This window comes from Esox lucius, chromosome 14 (genome assembly GCF_011004845.1).
Source record: "Esox lucius isolate fEsoLuc1 chromosome 14, fEsoLuc1.pri, whole genome shotgun sequence".
In the NCBI taxonomy this organism is placed as follows: Eukaryota; Metazoa; Chordata; class Actinopteri; order Esociformes; family Esocidae; genus Esox; species Esox lucius.
This window is the reverse complement of record NC_047582.1, coordinates 8,103,788-8,127,239: the sequence shown is the minus strand read 5'-3', so window position 1 is coordinate 8,127,239 and position 23,452 is coordinate 8,103,788. Positions and strand designations below refer to the sequence as shown.

The 23,452-nt window shown below is 41.2% G+C and overlaps 1 protein-coding gene across 1 annotated transcript in view; it reads right to left on the bottom strand.

Annotated features, from left to right (window-relative positions):
* Positions 1-1,687: 1,687 nt before the first annotated feature.
* The window catches only part of LOC105027926 (mucin-2), a 53,729-nt gene continuing 31,964 nt past the window's right edge, over positions 1,688-23,452 (bottom strand). The window contains exon 4 of the mRNA XM_010900306.3: positions 1,688-2,714. Within this exon, the coding sequence (XP_010898608.3) occupies positions 2,513-2,714 (202 nt within the window). The 3' untranslated portion in view covers positions 1,688-2,512. The remainder of the gene's footprint in view (positions 2,715-23,452) is intronic.

Genomic DNA, 23,452 nt, shown 5'->3' with positions numbered 1-23,452 from the left:
GCTGGTCTGCCCAGTAAGACGAGAGTGTTGATCTGCTCTGGATGGAAACTGCCTTTTGGGTGAAATGCCAGGGTAAACTCCCCAGGAAAGTAGTCGTCTGTGACTGGTGCCGATCCTTGTGCTCAGCGGCGAAATACCTCAGAGTGACACATCCATCGACAACTCTCTGAATTCCGTTCAGAGAGTTGTGCCCTGAAACAGGCTGTCGGGGTGTGTTGGGAAGCCTTGAAATATCTATTTTCTCCCTAGAACATCTGCCACACTGCACCTGCTCCTAAACGAGACGCTCCATTCTTCCTGCAAACAATATCTTCTCATCTCTATCGAGGAACTGGCACCTACGGTCGCATGAAGGAAATCATTTGATATTTTGAAGTTGAAGGAGGCCAAGGACTGTGTTCAAGCCATATCACCGAAGGACAGAGTTACACTGTGATTGAACTGCTAAGGCCGTGTCTACCGGCTACTGCCATGGCCTAATGCACCAAGTCAAACGCCACGTAGATGATGCAAACTGTCCAGCCTTGCCGTGGTGGGGGAAGGCATCGTCGGTGTAGGATTCTCTGGTCTCAGTGCACGCTAGCGACTCCCTCAGTCGGCCTGGGGATCTGCAAAGTTAACAGCGGTCATCAGGTTTTGTTTGGGTTGACGTGCTCGTCTGGTTGGAAGAGCAGCGTGGCCAAAAATAGGCGCTGATACCTACGAGGAAGGTACGCTGCAATCTTTTATCCTCCTGAACCCATAGGGAGTGCTATGAGGCACATAGATACAACTGGATGTAATTATTCTTTTTTGTTGTTGAGTACATTACTTTGAAAACAATGGCCTGCTAATTTGAGGGTCTGCCAGTGATTTTACCTCAGTGGTAGCAACAATGGCAAAAATACAAACACTTTACTGCAGTGTTCTTAGCGTTGGCGTTAGCGGAGAATGCATTCACAATGGCCTTGTCGGTTCAATTAGAAATCATATTCAATTTCTTTTGCGCAGCCTTCAACGTGTCAGTGATATAGATTGGACAGGGCCCAATGTGACAATGTTGTTGTCAATTTATTTGGCCTTCACCAATCACATGAACAGAGAAGGGCCACTGCTAAATAGGAATCTGACGTGTTTTTGTCCTTTTGGATTCATCACGCAGCTGAGGCTTAATTTTGTTAGACGAGTCCCAGAAAATCCAGGAGAAGTGGACTGTCTGGACCGCCATCTGGGGGACCATGATGCACTGCTTCTGGATCCTTAGGTTGGGTTGCATAATCACTTGATGCATACATTTTTTAAGTCCTGCATTGCTTGAGGTCAACAGGCATTTCACGGCAAAATGTATCCTCATTTGTGTACTGTAAGTAATTGTGTTACCAAGGAAAACGGTTGAATATTTGCAATGTTCAAAACAAATATATATTATTGTGCCATGTCCCTGAAAAAATAAATGTAATATAATAAAGCATGCTGAAAATTCTTAGTTGAAAAACCATTGTGTTGTGACAGCGGTATTGTCTCATATTATATAATAATATATTTCTCTTAGCAGATGATTTCCCAGAACAATTTGAATTACATGAATTGAATACATTATGATTAAGTGTGTTTTATCTTAACTCATGACTTTACAAATGCTATATTTGTTAAGACTAGATCCTGTTAGAAATGCACTGGATGATAAAGGACAATATACCCAAACAAATTGTGGTAAAATACTTTATAGAGCAGTAATCCGTATCTGAAATATAGCAATTCAAGCACTAGAGCTTTCTGTAATATGTTTACATTTGTTTCTCACTTTTTTTCTCCTGGCGCATCTCTCAGACTTGTGGAGTGTGTGTAGGTGTATGTATGTGTGTAGTTTTGTTACGATCAATTCTATTAAAAGTTTTAAATAAGGGTCTTAATAATAACTGATTGGTCTAAATGTCTCTGGATATAAAAGCTGGTGTTCTGACCCTCATTAGTCCATTAGGGCTGACCCTGGATCAGTCCTTTCTTCTCTCTGTACACGCATCCGTTTCCTCTCATTTATACTCCATCCATCTCCTAGCCTTTTAATACCTACTTACTTTATTATTATTTTCTTAATCCTTACCTGTTCTTTTCATCTTCTACACTTTCACTTCAGTAATTTACCCCGACCAGGTAGGTCTCTTCAGAACTCAGGTTTTCAGAATGCTTCAGCACATTTTAATGCACCTCGCCACCCGTGCCAACAACCGATCTCTGGTGAAGAACAGGCCTTCCGGTGCAACTAGAACACATGCATGTTTCACTCTCCATTCTATACAGTTCTAACACATCATGATCAGAACCAATGTCATTCTCTCCAAACCCTTCCTGATCCATAACAACTTTCACACATATTATCCATATCTATTAAATCTTTCCCGTTCTCCCTGTTTCTTCCAAAACTAATTTTGTGACGTCCATCACCTTCTTCTCCCTAATACTACGGGGTTACTCAGGAGGAGTGTCCTTGTTTCTTGTGTCCTTCCTTATTCGTCCGCCGATATTTCAAAGTTCACAGGAACCAGAAGCACTTCTTCCGGGTCTTCTTGCCACTGTGAGAGGGGCGGGCCGGTGTCATAGGTAGGGGTGAGTCCTGGCGGTGTGGCGTGGTCGGCTGGGGGGTCACTGCTGCCAACGGGGAGCCTTCAGGAGGGTCTCCTACCCTCCACGTCCGAGTCACCGCCCCCTCCTGTATCCGGAAGTCATGCTCCACACTGCAGGGTGGGAAGACAAGGTAGGATTAAAGGGCGTCTCCAGACAATGGTGAATTTTCATGAAAAATACAGACCAAATGGAAGCACTGAGTGATAAGGTTGAGTTGTGCTGTGCATGAACTTATAAGTTATACTGAAATAACCAAAGTTACATCAATTGGGAAATCCTGTCAGGAAGAGAAATTGAATTTCCTGTGAAAAAAATCCACCTGAACTGGCGTGAAAATTTTCTTTTCACATTGTAGTTATTCATAACACCACTCTGGCAACTTACTACAATATTAGTGCACTCTAGTTTGAGAGTCCCAGAGCAACAAACCATCTTGGCTCGGGCTACAACTGAAGGTTTGACTGTATCACCTACTTCTGATAGTGTGGTTAATAGTGGACTATCATCTACTACTGATAGTGTGGTTAATAGTTGACTATCATCTACTACTGACAGTGTGGTTAATAGTTGACTATCATCTTCTACTGACAGTGTGGTTGACTGTTGACTATCATCTACTACTGACAGTGTGGTTGACTGTTGACTATTATCTACTACTGACAGTGTGGTTGACTGTTGACTATTATCTACTACTGACAGTGTGGTTGACTGTTGACTATTATCTACTACTGACAGTGTGGTTAATAGTTGACTATCATCTACTACTGACAGTGTGGTTGACTGTTGACTATCATCTACTACTGACAGTGTGGTTAATAGTTGACTATCATCTACTACTGACAGTGTGGTTGACTGTTGACTATCATCTACTACTGACATTGTGGTTAATAGTTGACTATTATCCACTGCTGATGGTGTGATTGACTGTTGACTATTATCTACTACTGACAGTGTGGTTAATAGTTGACTATCATCTACTACTGACAGTGTGGTTGACTGTTGACTATCATCTACTACTGACATTGTGGTTAATAGTTGACTATTATCTACTACTGACAGTGTGGTTGACTGTTGACTATCATCTACTACTGATGGTGTGGTTGACTGTTGACTATCATCTACTACTGACAGTGTGGTTGACTGTTGACTATCATCTACTACTGACATTGTGGTTAATAGTTGACTATTATCTACTGCTGATGGTGTGATTGACTGTTGACTATTATCTACTACTGATAGTGTGGTTGACTGTTGACTATCATCTACTACTGACAGTGTGGTTGACTGTTGACTATCATCTACTACTGACAGTGTGGTTGACTGTTGACTATCATCTACTACTGATGGTGTGGTTGACTGTTGACTATTATCTACTACTGACAGTGTGGTTGACTGTTTACTATTTTTCGTTGTGAACAGAAAGAACTGCAACAAAAGTATGTTATTTTTATTTCTCGAAGATTACTTCCTATTATATTTTATCTATGAATATAGCATCGTCCTAAATTGCATATAATTTGTGTGATTTTATTTCATGTTCATTGGTCCCTGCCTTGCTGCTTCAGACTGTGTTCTGCCGATTTGAGTTTGCAGTAGTAGGCCATAGGCTAAGCATGAATGTGGGGCTAGCTCCTCTCTCACAATGCAATGTACATTGTATGTGTGAAAATATTAATACACATGCTCAGAATGTTAGTGTGATCAATGTAGATCACATACATGTAATGCCAAGTGGGGCTGACAGGCCGGTAGCCTAATTTCATATTTCAGACCTGATTGGCTGTCTGTCTGTCTGGCGCCAACATTAGTTGACAAGAAGAACGAGGAGGGTGGATTGACTTAGCTAGCCTGTTAGCTTCACAAACGCCAGATAACTTGAGAAAAGTTTTTTTGAATAAAGTGGATTTCATACTCAAGCACCGGGTTGAAACCCTTAATTTGGAGGAGAAACTTAAAGTAAAGCGACTTGGTGCCCATCGGCCAGGGGATATTTTCATCACTCAAACTGCTGGTAAAAGTAACCACAGGTTTAACGTGGAGTGGTTTTAGAAGAAAAAGTGGCTAACGGTTAGCATACAAAAGAAGGCACTCTTCTGTTTTCCATGTCTGCTATTTGGTGGAGATGGTACTTGGTTGAGGACGGGTTACAAAGATTTGAAACAACTTTCTGAGAGGAGTGCAAAACATGAGAGCAGCGGGAGTCATCTGGACAATGCTGTGAAAGTGGGCTTACTTGGAAGGGTAAACGTCACAGCACAAGTTGACAGTGCATTCAGGCGCTCCATTGAGCAGCATAACAAACAGGTGGAGGAAAACAGGAACGTTCTCAGTCGGATCATAACATGTAATAAACTGTGTGGAAAATGTAAAACCGCACTGCAGGGGCACGACGAGTCATTGGACTCCCTGAATCCTGGAATATTCAGATGCATTTTCGAGATGTGTAAGGGCGATTCGAGACTTCAGGGGCACTATGATGCTCAGCCCATCTACAAAGGGACATCTAGCACTGTACAAAACAAACTGTTAGACTGTATGTATGAAGTGTACAGGGAGGAGATAGCCAAGCAAGTGGACGAGACATAATTTTTTGCCATACAGGCAGATGAGATGACTGATGTCTCCTGTAAATCACAAAATGGTGGTTGTGTTGCGATACAGCTTTGACAATACAGTGTCAGAGAGGTTTTTGGAGTTTGTGGAAGCCAAAGATAAAACTGGACTTGGCCTCTCTAATAGCATCAAGGGTGTGCTGGAACCACTGAAGCTGGGAGAAAAGCTGATCGCTCAGACTTATGATGGTGCGACTGTAATGAGTTGAAACGTCTGAGGGGTACAGATGCTAATGAAAGAGACATGCCCAGTTTGTTCACTGAACCTGACCTTGCAGCAACTTTGTTCAGCAAGGATGAGCATCCTGAAGGTGTTTTTTGCAGATTTAACTGCTTTTACCACCTTTTTCTCTGGCGCTCCAAAACGAGTTGCGGCACTTGCTGAGGCAACACAGAGACGCATTCCAAGGCCACCCACTGTACGATGGAACTTTAAAACTGTCAATGCAGTTTAGGAAAACAGTGCTGCGCTGCTCCTGTGTTTGGAGGACATACGCACACAACCAGGATGGGATGAGGCCAACATAAGTGAGGCATACGGCCTGTCAAAAAACACTCTGGGACAGAGCCTTTCTGCAGCCGCTGGATAATTTTTTCTTCCTTATGCCAGAAGCTGATGTTTTATACAACACTGCAAAAATGGAGCATAGAGGCATCTGGGATTAGCAGTGCGCTCACCTGTTTCAAGGAGAATGTCCAGAATATGCGGAAGCAAACTGATGAATGGGCTGCCACCATTCACGATGGAAGAGACGAGCCAGGCCGACAAGTAACCTACACAGCGCCGGTGATGAAGGAGGCATGCGACACAGTCATATCCCAGGTGGAGCAGAGGTTTTCACAAAGTGACCACCTGATCGCTGCCAAGCTAGTTGACAGCTCACTCTTCCCAAAATGTGTCCTGTCATTCCCTACATCTGAGCTTGACTGTGCGGTGAACCTATGGCCTCTAGGAAACGAGGAAAAGTTGAAGTCTGAGCTGACCACTCTGTACTGCCACACTGAGCTTCACACTGGTAAGACGGCCCTGTCTCTGTTAAGATCCATCCATGAGAACAACCTAGAGGAGGCTTTTGCTGAGAACGTCACTTCACTGAAGATTATCATAATAACACCTATGACGACATCCGAGTCAGAGAGGAACTTTTCCCCCTTGAAGAGGGTAAAACCTTCACTCACAATACCATGGGACAGCCGCAACTCAAAGCATTGGCCATGTTGTCCATCGAAAGCCAGCTGATTCAGCAGCTACATGACTTAATTCCCAAAGTCATCGAAAAGTTTGCCTAGAGGAAAAACTGCCGTGCCACCTTTCTCAAGTGAACCCTCAGCCTTGGTGAGTGAAAGCATATTTTATTATCCTGCCTTTGTGGTGCTGGTCCGTGCACTGGTCATATTTTTGTTCTGGATCGATTGATATAGATGGTGATGAGTGTCAGTGTGTCCATGCTTATCTATTAAGGTTGTTGTCATATAATGGATCTGTATCCCTAAAAATGTGTCTTTCTGCTTCGTTGTGACCTTCAGTGGTATTGAGCTCATTGCTGTTCACGTATGGCCCTGTAGGCACATTGGTTCTGAGCTTGGTTGCATTCTTAATTTAGGTTTGTAAATGTGACAGTGGTAATTTTAAATGTGTGTGAGAGAGAAGGAGAGCAATTACACAAGAAGGTCTCTCTCTCTCTCGAATATGTGTACTACAACACCTGGTAGAAGCTTAAAAGTGTTTTGTAGAGCCACGCTGTTTGTTAAATAAACACATCAGTAGCAAGAGGGAGTTTTGTAGCTTTACTGGTATGTATCCTATATTTTGAAATGGTTTGTGCCACACCAATTTTCTACATATAAATACGCCACTGACTATTATCTACCACTGATGGTGTGGTTGACTGTTGACTATTATCTACTACTGACAGTGTGGTTGACTGTTGACTATTATCTACTACTGACAGTGTGGTTGACTGTTGACTATTATCTACTACTGACAGTGTGGTTGACTGTTGACTATCATCTACTACTGATGGTGTGGTTGACTGTTGACTATCATCTACTACTGATGGTGTGGTTGACTGTTGACTATCATCTACTACTGACAGTGTGGTTGACTGTTGACTATTATCTACTACTGACAGTGTGGTTAATAGTTGACTATTATCTACTACTGACAGTGTGGTTGACTGTTGACTATCATCTACTACTGATGGTGTGGTTGACTGTTGACTATCATCTACTACTGATGGTGTGGTTGACTGTTGACTATTATCTACTACTGACAGTGTGGTTGACTGTTGACTATTATCTACTACTGACAGTGTGGTTGACTGTTGACTATTATCTACTACTGACAGTGTGGTTGACTGTTGACTATCATCTACTACTGATGGTGTGGTTGACTGTTGACTATCATCTACTACTGATGGTGTGGTTGACTGTTGACTATCATCTACTACTGACAGTGTGGTTGACTGTTGACTATTATCTACTACTGACAGTGTGGTTAATAGTTGACTATCATCTACTACTGATGGTGTGGTTGACTGTTGACTATTATCTACTACTGACAGTGTGGTTAATAGTTGACTATCATCTACTACTGATGGTGTGGTTGACTGTTGACTATTATCTACTACTGACAGTGTGGTTGACTGTTGAATATTATCTACTACTGACAGTGTGGTTGACTGTTGACTATTATCTACTACTGACAGTGTGGTTGACTGTTGACTATCATCTACTACTGATGGTGTGGTTGACTGTTGACTATCATCTACTACTGATGGTGTGGTTGACTGTTGACTATTATCTACTACTGACAGTGTGGTTGACTGTTGACTATTATCTACTACTGACAGTGTGGTTGACTGTTGACTATTATCTACTACTGACAGTGTGGTTGACTGTTGACTATCATCTACTACTGATGGTGTGGTTGACTGTTGACTATCATCTACTACTGATGGTGTGGTTGACTGTTGACTATCATCTACTACTGACAGTGTGGTTGACTGTTGACTATTATCTACTACTGACAGTGTGGTTAATAGTTGACTATCATCTACTACTGATGGTGTGGTTGACTGTTGACTATTATCTACTACTGACAGTGTGGTTAATAGTTGACTATCATCTACTACTGATGGTGTGGTTGACTGTTGACTATTATCTACTACTGACAGTGTGGTTGACTGTTGAATATTATCTACTACTGACAGTGTGGTTGACTGTTGACTATTATCTACTACTGACAGTGTGGTTGACTGTTGACTATTATCTACTACTGACAGTGTGGTTGACTGTTGACTATTATCTACTACTGACAGTGTGGTTGACTGTTGACTATCATCTACTACTGACAGTGTGGTTGACTGTTGACTATCATCTACTACTGACAGTGTGGTTGACTGTTGACTATCATCTACTACTGACAGTGTGGTTGATTGTTGACTATCATCTACTACTGACAGTGTGGTTGACTGTGGACTATTATCTATTACTGACAGTGTGGTTGATTATCATCTACTACTGACAGTGTGGTTGATTATGTGGTTGATTATCATTTACTACTGACAAGGTTTTCAGGTGAAGCGTTAATAATGTAAATAAACACATTGTAAAGCCCATGGACAATATTTACCCACTGAATGACTTTTGTCAGCATTTACAGGTTTGCTTAACAGAATTATGCTTCACCCAGCAAACAATTTTTTTGGTTTTCCATGGCTGCTAGATATTCTAGCTGATTATGCAGTGAGTGTCCTAGTTAGGTGGGGTTTTCATGGCAGCGGCAGATGCTACGATGAAGAGAGGAGTTCCTTTTTCACTGAGAGGAGGGAGAGAGACAAAGAGAGAGAGAGAGAGAGAGAGATGCGGAGGTAGAGACAAAGCAGCAAGACCAGGAGCTTCAACAGCACAACAATCAGATGGACCAGGATCTTCACATTCCTCAACATTAACACCAGCCGACTCCTCTGACACACCCAACGGTTCGTCCGCCCGCTCACCAGCCACTTGAGTCTGTCTTTTGCACCTTTTATTCCAGCCAACAATAACACACTCTGCAATGTAAAAGCAATAGACCTTGACAGGCAGGCGGAATAATGGACAAATGGCAGGTGGAATAAAAATCTAAACTGGGATCAGTGCTGATTTTTTCTTCTGTTCCCACTGCCCTACTGTATATTACTGATCCTTCAGAGCATACAGAGGGCTGTGACAAGAAATTCAAATGTAAACCTCTTTTATTCACTTTGGAATGTAAAGTGTCAACCTACGGCATCTTGGAAAATGAACTGCATAGAGGACGGTTAAATCTTAGAAAATGCTCTGACCAACTCCAGCAGTCCATAAATAGTGAAGAGGCAGCATCAAACACAGAGTAGTTTACGCCCTCTCTCTCCGTGACACACACACACACACACACACACACACACATACAAAGATCCCCCCACAGCTCTCCAGATTTCCCTGGGGAGATGTCCTCCGTTCCCTCTGTGTTCCTCTCTGTGTAAATGAAGAGCCCCAGTGTGATCATGGAGCTCCGGGCACTGGAGGGAGCTGTCCACCCTCAACTATAATTATCTCAGTGAGCATTCAAAGAGTAACCACAGTACTGGGCCGTGGCAGGAATTTACACACACACACACAAACACAACACATGCGCACAAAAAACCCATACACATTTCTATTGTTCCCTCCTACAATCCTACTATTTCTACCTGTGTGACAATTAAGAGGAAGAGCTGTGAGGGTGAATACAATTCAGCAATAATGGATGTGTTTTAAATCATCTTCAAAGCAGAGAGTTAGTCTAGATAGTGAGATCTGAGAGAGGAGTATTGGTATGTCATTCTTTACATGGGATGTTATCACTAGTATGCATCTATACAGCACATGCATTTAATTGGATCTTTAATTGGATCTTTTTGAGAATATCTGAAGAAATTGTTATATAAAAAGAAGTTATTAAAAGAACTGGACTCGTGTGATATTTAACAGTTTTTCTTGATTCTCTTCTAGCGGGTTTTGAGGCGAACACAGCTAGAGATTGATGAGAGACCTATGGAGATTATGCCAGAGGATCAAAGACATTCCAGAGTCAACAATGAAATAAATGAGAACAATTCTCTCAATACTGAAAAGGTTTTAGTAGCAGGCCTTCTCATTCCTTAGGAGTTGCCTTGCTCAGCAAACTTTTCTATCCTTTGAGAATGGTACAGTTTTTGGGTGGGTTTGTGCAGCTGGTTTGTGTGCTGAAACAATACAGATAAGGTACTAAAGTAAATAGTGACCTTGCTCAAGGGCACCTCAACATCATTCAACACCAGGGACTAGAATCAGCAACTATTTGGTGAAAACTGCAGTAGTCACCCTAACCTCAAGGTCATACAGAATACTGTTGTCCATGACAAATAGAGAAAATAAACACAAGAACCCAGCCTATTGGCTGGAACAACTGTGCTAAGGGACAACCAAGGTGATTGTTGGATCATCCAGTGAAACATGGTTTTCTCCTAAAGGAATGGGGTGTGGGGAATTGGATAGTAAAATCTAATCAGCGTTTACCCTTTTATAATCATGGCTCAATGGAGGTCTTTCAGTATTAGTCTGTAGTTAATATATTAGAGATTTGTCTTTTTCTATCCGAGTTGAAAAACATCCTATTTTACATGATTTGTTTCTCAAACTTGTAAAACATGTAATGAATCAAATATAATAATTAGATCTGGCGGAATAGTGACATCTATGATATTCTGGGTCATTTTGATCTCCTGCACCACTTCCTATAGATGTACAACCACAGCCATCTTAATACCATTGATTCACATATTATCTAAAATGTAATGAAAAATTCGCTTAAAAATATATACATTGCAAAATTTGTCATAATTTGATTAATTTACCACATTGGTACAGTGATCTGATATTTCACTGAACAGTTCATCAACTCCGGGAGCACAGCATATAAAAAAGGACATTCTCAGCTGCAGCAAAATCCATTTCAGGGAGTGGAAAAATATATGTGTAATTGTAAGTACATGTATGGTAAACCACTTGGGAGAAATTACACCTGAACATAAGCTTATCTTTTAACCTAATCGAACACAATGGATTGGTCAATTAGAGAGTAAAATGACAGAGGCTGTAAAGTTTTATACATGCCATCTGTGCTTGGTGATATACCAGAGGCTGTCAACCAAAGCATTTTAAATTATATTAATCGGAGAAGGTAGCAGTTCGGGAGCAGCAGGTGATGGACATTTTTGTCTATGGCTTCTGACAAACAACGGAGTACAGAATTTCTTCCACATTTACCAGCAGCCAACAGCAAGATATCTCTGTAGCTCTCTCCAAGGAACCTGCACTGAATATGCTAAAAGGAAAGAACATTTTGTTTTAGTGGGGAACTAGACTGAACAGTCAATCTATTCAGAGAAGCATTGTGGCGAAGGAGCTTCGACGTGTTCTCCCCCCTCCCTCCCTCCCTCCCTCCCTCCCTCCCTCCCTAACTCCATTACTCCATCTCTCCCCAACTCCCCTAGCCTCTTTCATTCTCTTCCTCCATTTCTCTCTCTTTTTCTGTCCCTCCATCCCACTCTGTCTTTCCTATTGACCCCTGCGGTCGAGTACAGGCTGTGCTGGGTAGAAACAGACATAGAGACCTGGACATATTTGAATTCCGTCAAAGTCCCACCAAGTACCTGATTCGTATTCGGTGCTCAAGCTGCGACAATTCTTCTGAAAAGCGTCTCTCTTGACCTGAGTACACCATAAAGACAGGCCGATTCTGTGCTACAAAGAAGTATTGTCCTACAGACCAGACAGCCATTGTTCAGTTTTGTTTATTAACAGACTGTATAAGGAGGGGTGTAATTTTATACAATTCAAATGTTTCATTTGCACTCTCCAACAGGATGCTATCTGGTGCTGCTGAACAAATATGGTATGGGATAAGATGGTTAAATCGCACATTTAGTAATAGAACTGAGAGAATATAATGACTACAGTTTCCCCAGGAAGTGAGACCAACCAGACCTAAAAGCCAGGACTGGACAACAAACTGACACTTTCAGCACACAGGGGGACCAACACCTGGAGGTGAGAGCATCCCTAATACGCCCCACTGAGAGACAATTACCACTAAACAGCTAAGACATATGGGTCACATCTCCTGCAGTTCCGCCACACACGCCGTCAGTCCACGTAGGTTTTGAAGGGCTCCAACGTCAGCTCGTCTCTTGACAGCGATACTGTAGACTGCTTTGTCACAGACTATGACCCAGAGTCTCTCAGAGTGTTCTCAGTCAGCCCATTAACACCACTTTCAAAACACAGGAAAATCACAACCTAACTGGACAGCAATTTTGAATCATGTATTGAGGCCAAACAAACCACACACTAGAACATGCTATATATGGACAGTAGTTTAGAGACCTACCAGAACCTCAAATCCAGTCCCTCTCAGGCAACTTCCTGGAAAAAACATTTCAGTACAAATATAATGTATACACACCAGCAGTGAAAAGATTAAAAGTATATTTGACCTTTAACAACTGTGTACCAGACAGACAAAGAAAATTAACCACATCAACAAATTGTTTGATGAGGAAAATCTAAAAAACTAAGATATTGAGAAATCTGTCCAACCCTAAACACAGGAGACTAGGGTCATCACCTTCATTGTGGCGAAACACTGAAACTATACAGAACAAAAGAAGAAACAGCCTGTCCAGAACCAGCTTAATGTATTTGAAGAAATAATTTAATTAAATTGCAGAATCGGACAACATTATGAAGAGATGTCCACAACTTGAACCAGGAAACACAGGATTCAGATAGCATACATGAGTTCTCTGCTGAGCTGTATCTTACACAGTTATTCACCAAGCCAGTACATTCTAATCTAGAGGAGCCTACAAAGTTAGGAAACGTTTGTGACAATGCTCGCACATTGTGGAAAATAATAAAACCTCTGATGAAAATAAACTGCCACAATAGATAGTGTTTGACTCAGGGCTCATTACTGATAAAAAAATACTGTTGATGATGCCATTATGCATTGACCACAAATAAACAGGAAAGATATTATGACCAAGGAATTATGGAAAAATACTTTGATATTAATAGCCAAGAACAAAATCCACGAGTTTGTTCATGGAAAATGGCGTCCTTGATGCATTATTAGCTATCAACACTAAAAAGGCCAAAGTTCTGCAATGAAATAGAACAAACTATAAGAAAAAAAACAAACCAACCAAAAAAGGCTGGCACTATTGATTCATGATATTTACTGAATGAGTCATGATACCCAAACAACCTTGATAGAGGTTATTTGTGTTGTCACACCATTAATTTCTTCCATAGAGGATTTTTAGTTCCAGCTTATATAAGGTCTGTGTTTCGTGTTAGCTTACACCACCATGGCATTTTGTAACAAGTTATAACTGTGTTAATAATTTGGACAATGTCACTTTTATTAACACTGGCTAAATATGATCAAATATATTTTTGGGTAGAGTTAACTGAAGGAAATACGTAGATAAAAGACATGTTGATCTCATGACACTTACAGGGTTAGCAAAACGCAGACCTGTCAAAATAAATTACCGACCTTATTTGAATCGATTCAATAGTTCCTTGTGGAATAAATGAATGGTGAAATATGAAAACAACCAATATCATATTTTGCTGCTGTGTTTTATTAGGGCTTATGATGCATTGCCCCTTTCAGATTAGAGATGATATAATAAACAAAATGATACATTTTACATACAGCCATTCTAAACCTCTTTAACATTATCCTTAGCCCTGGCATGTTTGAGAATATTTTCATCCAAGGTCTGATCTAGCCTTGTAGAAACAAAAGCAGTTTTCTCATGCTTTTTTAATTTCTAAAAAGCTTTTGACTGAAGTTGGCATGAGGGTCTGCTGTACAGATTAATGGAAAGTTGTTTTGAACAGAAATTTGGCAATAAAAACACATTTCTTCCTTCGTGGAGATGAGAGACAGGGATGTAGCTTGAGCCCCACTCTTTTCATTATTTATATATATTTTTTGGCAACAGCACTAGAAAAGTCTGCATCTTACTGGACTCAAATTTCTATTGCTTGCAAATGATCTGGTGCTTCTGTCTACAACTAAGTACAGACCTACAGCAGCACCTGGATCTTCTGCAATCTAATTCATTTCGATTTGGGTCCTGACAGTTAATCTCAGTGAGATTGACAGTTAATCTCAGTGAAACTGACGTTCAAAGAAAGGTCCAGATGCCAGAACTGCAAATTTACATTCTACAGTACCTCTGCCTAAATATCAACAGGCAAAAGGGCTTTCTACTCCAAACAGTTACAGGCTCTATTGCCTTTTATGGTTGTGAATTCTGGGGTCCATTTAACAACCATTTCTTTACAACATTTACAACATTGGAAAAACACGTTAGAATTGAGACTGCATGCAGATTACATCAAATAATCTTATCAAGTTAGAATACAACGCAAACAGCAAAACACTGCCAAACAAAATCAGGACCATATCCAAAAATTATCAAAATAATTGTACATTTCCCAACCATGTTATGAAAAGCGAATCTCAAACCTTCATCAACAGAGAGACAAATTAGATAAGAGCCTCTTCAGCCCGTTGGTTTTGAGGCCCTGTCTTTTTGGGTTTGTGAACAGACATCCAAAAGTTGGCTTAAAGGTTTGAGAATTGTTTTCCAGAACATGAACACAATAAGACCAAATCGAATAATAAGAAAATGGGGTGAAATACCTAGGCCTAAACAGGGAGTATACAGCTTCAGAACACCTGACCTACGTAAAAGACACAAAATTAAGAAAAGCCCTGACCACATCCAGACTCCACAACATGACCTTGCAATGGACAGCAGCTGCCTTGGGCAAGGCCTGGCTCAGGAGAGTAGATAGGCCATGTGCACACTGGCCATAAAATGAGTTGGAAACAAAGATGCACTGCCTAATGTCCTGTCAAATGTATGACCACATTTTGAATAAATCTTACAGTACACCTATGTGAATTATAAATGTTATTATAAATGTTTATTGTATATCACACTGTGGCATCCTCAGCATGGGAGTTTTTCCTAGCCACTGAAATCCAACACTACTGTTGTTTGCTCCTTGGGGTTTAAGGCCGGGTGTCTCTGTAAAGCACTTTGTGACAACTGCTGTTGTAAAAAGGGCTTTATAAATAAATTTGATTGATATAAATACATTTGATTGATTGACAGCCTGGGATAAGCATTATTTTAGTGCGACGCTGGAGCAATTAGTATTAACTGCCTAGCTCAAGGGCAAAACTCCAGATTTCTTCACATCACAGGCCCTGGGATTCGACCCAGAATCCTGACTGTTAAAGGCTGAACACTTTCACCAGTGAGGCTAACTGCCACCAGGCATTTCCCAGTGGTCACAAAGACCTACAGAGACTTTTAAAACAAAAAAAAACATTGATAAATGCATTTCCATTAACAGCAGCAAGACGTGTGACCCACTGCCGAGAGAAAAGGGCAAACAGTAGAGCAAACAACATGGAAAACATAACCTATATTCATCACTTTATTTAATATTACAACAATGTACATTCATTAATGTGAAAAAGTAATCACACCCCCTGGATAGTAATCTTTTTTGGGACATATTTGGAAATGTGGTTCTGTAATCATCACTTCAACACTGTTAACTTATTGAGTTACAGGCATCTCAAGAAGAACTCAAGAATCCTTTCATTAAATTGCACAAATGTGAATGCAAAAAAACTAACAATTTGTTATATTTTGGATTTGATGTCGGCCGTGCATTCAAGAAAGACCGTGAATATGATAGAATTGAATCAGTACCATAAAGAATAGAGGGCGAAAATTTCTCCCAGTGAATATAGGAGACTGATAAAATGTTACAAGAAATAGTTTGATAAAATAGTTACAAGACTGTTATTTCAACCAAAGAGGGGAACACCAGTATTTGAAGCTAGGGGTGTGCTTATTTTCTACACCATTAAAACAAATTTCTGTGGATATTTTATAAATAAATGATTGCAAAACTATAATCTTTCAGTGGTTTTGTTCAATATAGTTGGCACCCGTCATGAAAAAGAGCCCTAGTGAATGAAAAAAAAAGAAAAAACACAAACAATGAGTCATATTTTGGTGTGGGAGTCATACATTTTCAATACGAAACACAATCTTTTCTCAAACACAAAACATTGTACTGAGTAGTATGTTTTTTTCTGTAAAACATAAATTTCAAAAGTATTGGCATCGTTGCCCCTGGAGAGGATAACAACACTGAGCTTCTTCCTGTAACACGGTTGGCACGCAGTTTGGAACATCCTCTCTTAGCAACACATTTCAAGGTCCTTGGTAGTCCTAGTTTGGCGCTTGTGGTCCTTGTGGACGCTTAAATTCTCACACAGGTTTTCAATTGGATTCTGGAGCCTGAGCCATTGTAAAAAATTGGGCCTCATTCACCAACCGTTTCCAAGAAGATTCTGATATTCACCTATGTTTTCTTATTTGGCATTTATTCTTAGGGAGGAACAGAATCTATAAACACAGTTACGCACATTTGAGAGCTGACATGTTTGTGCCTTAGGAACTTTCTCAAGAACAAATTTAAGAAAAAACGTAGGAAGATATTGGTGAATGAGGCCCATTGATTATATAGCCCCCTTAACCATTTCTTTGTTGACTTTTTGGAGTCATTTCTTTTTTGCATTTCATTTCTGGTTAAAAGTTCCATCCATGGCCAAGTCTCAATTTCCTGGCAGAGTTAACCAAGTTTTGGGCTAAAATATCCTGGTACTTAGTGGAATATGATGCCATCGATTTAAAACTATTTTACCGTGGGTATCAGGTTCATTTCCTTGTATGACCCTTTTGACGCCAAATATGCCGATCATGTGCATGGATAAAAAATTACACTTTTGTCTCATCTGTCCACAGCACACGGTTTCTATTGTAGTTCATTTAACTCTTGGCAAAGTTCAGGTGATGCAATTAGTTGTTTGCGCTCAGTATGAGATTCGTATAACCCTCCCAAAGAACCTGTTGAGGTAGAGGTGGCGTCCAACAGTGTTGAAAACCCCAAGATTCCACTAGACTGTGCAGTTCAGACACAATGAACCTTGGATTCTTCTCTCACCCCTCCCTCAGTGTGTGTGGGGGGGCAATATGCACATGTCCTCTTCTTGGCAACATTTCCATTATTGACTGGTTTTTTCTAATCTTTTACCTAATCTGGGCAGGTCAACAACCTGTGTCCTTTCAGCTGACAGCTCTTGTTATTTTTCCCCATGGTGATGGATAACAAAGGGATTTTACCACATATTTATACTCCAGGGAAACAGGAAAAAATAAAAGGCATCAATACAGTTCCTGGAGACAGAGACCAGCTAAAAAGAAGTCACCTTATTTTATTTTATTACAGTATATATTTTCGTTTGGGGTTCCAATATTTTGGAAGCCTATGTTTAGCAGAAAAACACGTTACGCAAAAAAATATTTTGAGTTTCAGAAATGGGGTTGTGATGAAAGTATATGACTCCCTCTTATATTTAATCAAAAAATTATTCATTGTTTGTGGTGTTTATTTTTTGTATTCACTTCGGCTGAATTTCACAAAGGGTACTTCACTAGTTCAGGGTGATTTCATTTTACAAGTTACTGAAAGATTATACTTTGCAAACATTTATTAATAAAAAAATATATGAATTTTCATTGTGCAGTAAAAATAAGTACACCCCTTTGGCTTTCCAGAGGACAACACATGGTTTTCATCTTTACCCAGGTGGTGTCTGGCATAAATTCGTATCTTGATATTATTTTTTGATATATTATTTTTCTTCCTTCCTCTTCTGATAGTTGGCTCATACACTCCGACATTGACTGTGGCAAGTGTGCCCTGTAGATCTCTTGATGTTAAATTGGGTTTCCAAGAGGCTTATATGAGCATCTTTCGGTCATGGCCTGAATTTGGTGGGACGAATTGTCCTATATAGATTGCCAGTGGTCTGACATTTTTCTCCATTTGTAAAGGAGAGAGACACCGGGAATAGACCCAGAGCAAGCGTTTAGGACCCTGGAGGGCATTTTATTAACACAAAGAGAAGTTTGAAGGGAGGAGGTGAGGGAGGAATTCAACTCAAACAAACGTCAGGTGGTGGTTTGGGAGTCATCTCTGCGGCAGCCTCTCCACCCTTCTTAATACAGTCAAACTCCCTCTCGGTCTCCTGAGTCGCTGGGGCCGAAGGGCAGTGAGGGTAGCATGGCCTGGGGTCATGCTCTTTTTGACCTTTGTTTCTGCCACTTTGTCCTCTCCAGCTCCTTGAAATACTCTCACTGCATAGCATTCTGCCACAACTCCTCCAACTATTCCCCTGAGCAGCTGCTGGGGAGCCTCTTTATACCTCCCCAGACGAGGTCCCAATGGAGTGCAGCTGCCTGAGGGTGGGGCTGACCCTACTGGCTGCCCCTGGAAGGTTCTGAAACTCCTTTGGGCGCGTTGCTGTGATGCTGATACAGAAGGCGGGGGCACGTTTGCACCACAATGATCCAAAGGACAGTGGAATGATGTACTCCAAATTCCTTCGAAATGGCTTTGTATACTCATGGGCATTTTTCCTCTGAGGGCCTCATATGGTCCTTTGATCTTGGCATGATGTGTTACCACACACCCGTATGGTTAAGACCAAACCAGATCAAGTTTATAATCATTACTGAAGGCTGGCCCCTCCCAAGTTACTCTATTGATTTTACTCTATTGATTTTAAAATCAAGTTTATAATCTGATTAAAATGTTTGCCATTTTATGTGATGGTAAAAGTAGGGGTGTAATAACTTTTTCTGCCAAGTACAGGAAAATGCATGGCTGTTTATTTTACTTGAATATATGTTTTTTATGCGATGTGTTAAAAATGGTCACTTAGATATCCATATGTCCAAATATGTAAAATAATATATATATATAATTTCAGGGGGTTTACATACTTTTTTGAAATGATAATAGCTAACATCATTTATCTTGGTGAAGGGTGTGTACCTTTTTTATGGTGTGTGTATGTGTGTGGGTGGTTGGGTGGGTGTGTGTTTGGGGTTAGGCTTTATTGACAGAGGAGAGAATGTAGGAAAGACATGGCAGTGTGCTGAAATAGCTGTAGGCTGGAGTCAAACCCACGTTGTAATAGTCTGTTTACTAGAGGCAGCAGACTGTGTGTAACGGCCATTAGAATTATCCATAGTTTATTTCACTTTTTAGCTGCAATTTCCTTTGTCTTATTTTTCCTATGTTATGGCAATTCAAACAATGTTTCACAAGCAATAGCCCCTTTGAATGGTAGTAAATTGAACAATGATAACCTTTTAGGTTCATATTATTCAGTAGCACTTTAAAAAACCATGTGACTTAAACCGACTGTCTATGCTTGCGCGTGTCGGTTCGCAGCTTCTCGTGCGTGCCTGAGTGTGAACATGTCACAGAGTCTTGCTCGGTTACCGTGCAACGGTGGATTAAAAAGCGAGTTGCTGTGATGGATGGGTGGACTAACTGCTGCGCTGCAGAGGTATGGACTGATAGCTGCTGGAGCAGAAGAGGCTGATGGATGAATGGATGGAAGCAGAGGATATTTTAGGAGGAGAGGTGTGACAGCAGCCTCACTAGGGGAATAGAAGGGTGGGGAAGGCAGAAAGAGAGATGACTTTAATTATGTTGGAGTGTAAATGAATCATTCTTTGCCAAAGTATGCTTTGGATATGTGTACATTGTCGCGTCATGCCAGTAAAGCAATTTGATTTCAGCTGAATTGAGAGTGAGGTTATATCACTTAAGACCTCTATGTCTGTCACTCCTGTTCACTCGTGAACACATTTATCTACGTGGAGGTTATTATTTCATTAGAGTGTGAAGGTTAACATCATCTCAAGGGAAGAGGCAGGAATAGGGTTTTGGAGAGGGCTGGGTTAGTTATGCAGAAAACAGGAAACAGGTTGAGAGGAATGGGCAGGAACATACTTAATGCTCCATAAAATCTGACATCCCCCGGCAAATGATGACAGTCACTGACAACTGTGGGGCACAGTAATGTGACCACAGCTGTTTTATATGGTGCTTCGAAAAGAGAAATGTATGCTGGGAACTAGCCTATTGCTATACAGTCCAATAGGGGGAATATTGTAAAAGAAGTGAAATCTCACACAAAAAAATGTAAAAACATTATTTATTGCATATTGAGGCTTTAGCTTCTTTTTCAGTATCCAAAACCTCCCTCAAACAGGGAGACACCGATCACCTGAAACATACCTTTAGACAACCTTGAAGCACACAAATATTCTTCTGTTTGTAATTCTAAAAAAACTGTCAATAACCTGGTTGCATAAGTCTGCAGACCCTTAAACTAATACTTTGTTGAAGCACCTTTTGATTTTATTACAGCACTCAACAATTCTCGGTTACATGTCCAGACATTTATATAACTTAGAAGGGGCTAAATGTGATATTGAGCCTACATGATTAGTTCTTGGACTAGCTTCACATATTGCATCTAATAATAGGCCTATTACATTAAGATATTAGCAATTTCCGATAGAGGCAGCAGATTGGGGCTGCAGCTAATGTAAGCAGTTTAGCTAGGCTAATGTGCTGTAGTCGTGGGTGTGATAGGAGTGCGATTAGTATTGATATGACAGAGGCACATTAGACAGTTTATCCCTGTTCTGTACGCCACTCTTGATTTCCCCCTCTATTCCCTGTTTCAGAGACACAATGGCATGATGGGGATGGATACCATCTGGCAACACTACTGGCATGAGCAGAATGTGCAGTGGTTGCCAAAAACAGCATCAAAAAGGATCTCTCTCTCTCTCACTCTCCCTTCTCCCTCTTTCTCTCAACCTGTCTCGCCCTTGCCCTTGCTCTCTCTCCTATCTCTTTCTCTCAACCTCTATAGCGCTCTCAGTACAAACACACATAGGAGCATAACTGCTTTTTAAAATAAAGGATGTGGTCATGCATATTGCACACACAAAGAAAAGCAAATGCCAACAGAATAAACTCTTACATAAATGGCGCTGTAGATCCCTGTTTTAGGCTAACGTAACGCTGGCGGCGTGCATTGTTGTACGCTGTTATGTTCAATGGAAGTTGTTTTTGGATGCTGTAACTGAAGAGCCAGGTCCTGCTGACTGAATATTGTATCCCTGCACTAGTTCATGTGAACGGGAAGGGGCCCTTTCAGATTTACCCCAACTCTCCCCCTTCTAGTTCATATGAACGGGAAGGGGCCCTTTCAGAGTTACCCCAACTCTCCCCCTTCTCGTTCATATGAACGGGAAGGAGCCCTTTCAGAGTTACCCCAACTCTCCCCCTTTTAGTTCATATGAACGGGAAGGGGCCCTTTCAGAGTTACCCCAACTCTCCCCCTTCTCGTTCATATGAACGGGAAGGGGCCCTTTCAGAGTTACCCCAACTCTCCCCCTTCTCGTTCATATGAACGGGAAGGGGCCCTTTCAGAGTTACCCCAACTCTCCCCGTGAGCCAGCTGCCTGTTGCTCTGTGGCCTGGCTGCCTTGGAACGCAAGATAGATCACATTAGGAGCCCAGTGTATTGCAGAGTCTGCCCTTTGCACACACACACACACACTCACATCTACTCCAGTCTCAGCATCATCCACAGGCCGCTAACCAAGAAACGCTGGATGGGAAACCCTTGACAGGCTAGTTAACAAAAGGTCAGCGTGAAGAATCTGACAAATTCCTCTTTTAGAAAACCCTGATGCCTACACATGGAGTTCTGCAAAACGTACAGCCGAATTCAAAGCAATCTACAGTTCAGAACTTAACTCCATGCTTGTCTGTTCTTCTCTTGCATTCTCACACACATGCACAATGTATTTACTGTCAAAGGACTGGCAATTAGTGCAAAATAATCCTAAATGTACCCCAACTCTGATAAAGCTTATTTTTAAAGCCTGGACATATTTCCTCACTTCATATGATTCTGCTTGTTTTACTATTGTAGTTGGTCCTCACTAAGATAGTAAAAAGGGAACATCTAAATACACACACACACAGTGCATTCAGAAAGTATTCAGACCCCTTCACTTTTCACACATTTTGTTACAGCCTTATTCTAAAACAGTTTTTAAAAAAATTACATCTTCAATTTAAACACAATACCCCATAAAGACCAAAAGTTAGGTATTCAGATCATTGCACTACATTTTGTTGAAACACCTTTGGCAGCAATTAAAGCCCTGAGTCTTCTCTGTAGATCCTCTCAATCTCTGTCAGGTTGGTATGTTACTACACTGCCATATTCAGGTCCTTCCAGAGATGTTCAATCTGTTCCAAGCCCGAGCTCTGGCTGGGCCACTCAAGGACTTTCAATGACCCAAAGCCACTCCTGCATTTTCTTGATGTGTGCTTGGGGTTGTTGTCCTGTTGGACGGAGAACCATAGCCCCAGTCTGAGGTCCTGAGTGCTCTGAAGCAGGTTTTCATCAAGGATCCATCAAGGATTTAATCAAACCAAAGAATCTTATTTCTCAAGGTCTGACAGTCCTTTAGGTGCCTTTTGGCAAACTCCAAGCAGTCACGTGCTTTTCATATGCTTCAGTCTGGCCACTCTACCATCAAGAACTGATTGTTGGGGTGCCTCAGAGATGGTTGTCTGAGGCACCCCAACTTCACTCCCATCTTCACACAGGGACTCTGGAGCTCTGGCAGAGTGATCTGGTTCTGGCTCAACTCGTAGGACAAGGCCTTTCTCCCCACAATGCTCAGTTTGGCCGGAGGGGGCAGCTCTAGTAGAAGTGTTGGTGGTTCCAAACTTCCATTTAAGAAAGATGGAGGCTACTGTGTTCTCGGGGACCATCAAGGCCTGCAGAAATGCTTTGGTACCATTCCCCAGATCCGTGCCAACATCCTGTCTCTGAGCTCTAGGGACAATTCCTTTGACCTCAAGGCTTGGTTTTTACTCTGACATGCACTGTCAACTGTGGGACCATATATAGACAGGCGTGTGCATTTCCAAATCATGTCCAATCAATGCCACAGTTGGACGCCAATCAAGTTGCACAACCATCTCAAGATTGACCAATGGAAATAGGGAGTTTTAGAGTCTGAGCAAAGGGTTCCAATGCTGACGTACGCACATGATATTTCTGTATTCTATTTTTTCATAAATGTGCAAAAAATAGAAATGCGTTATTGCTTTGTCATTACGGG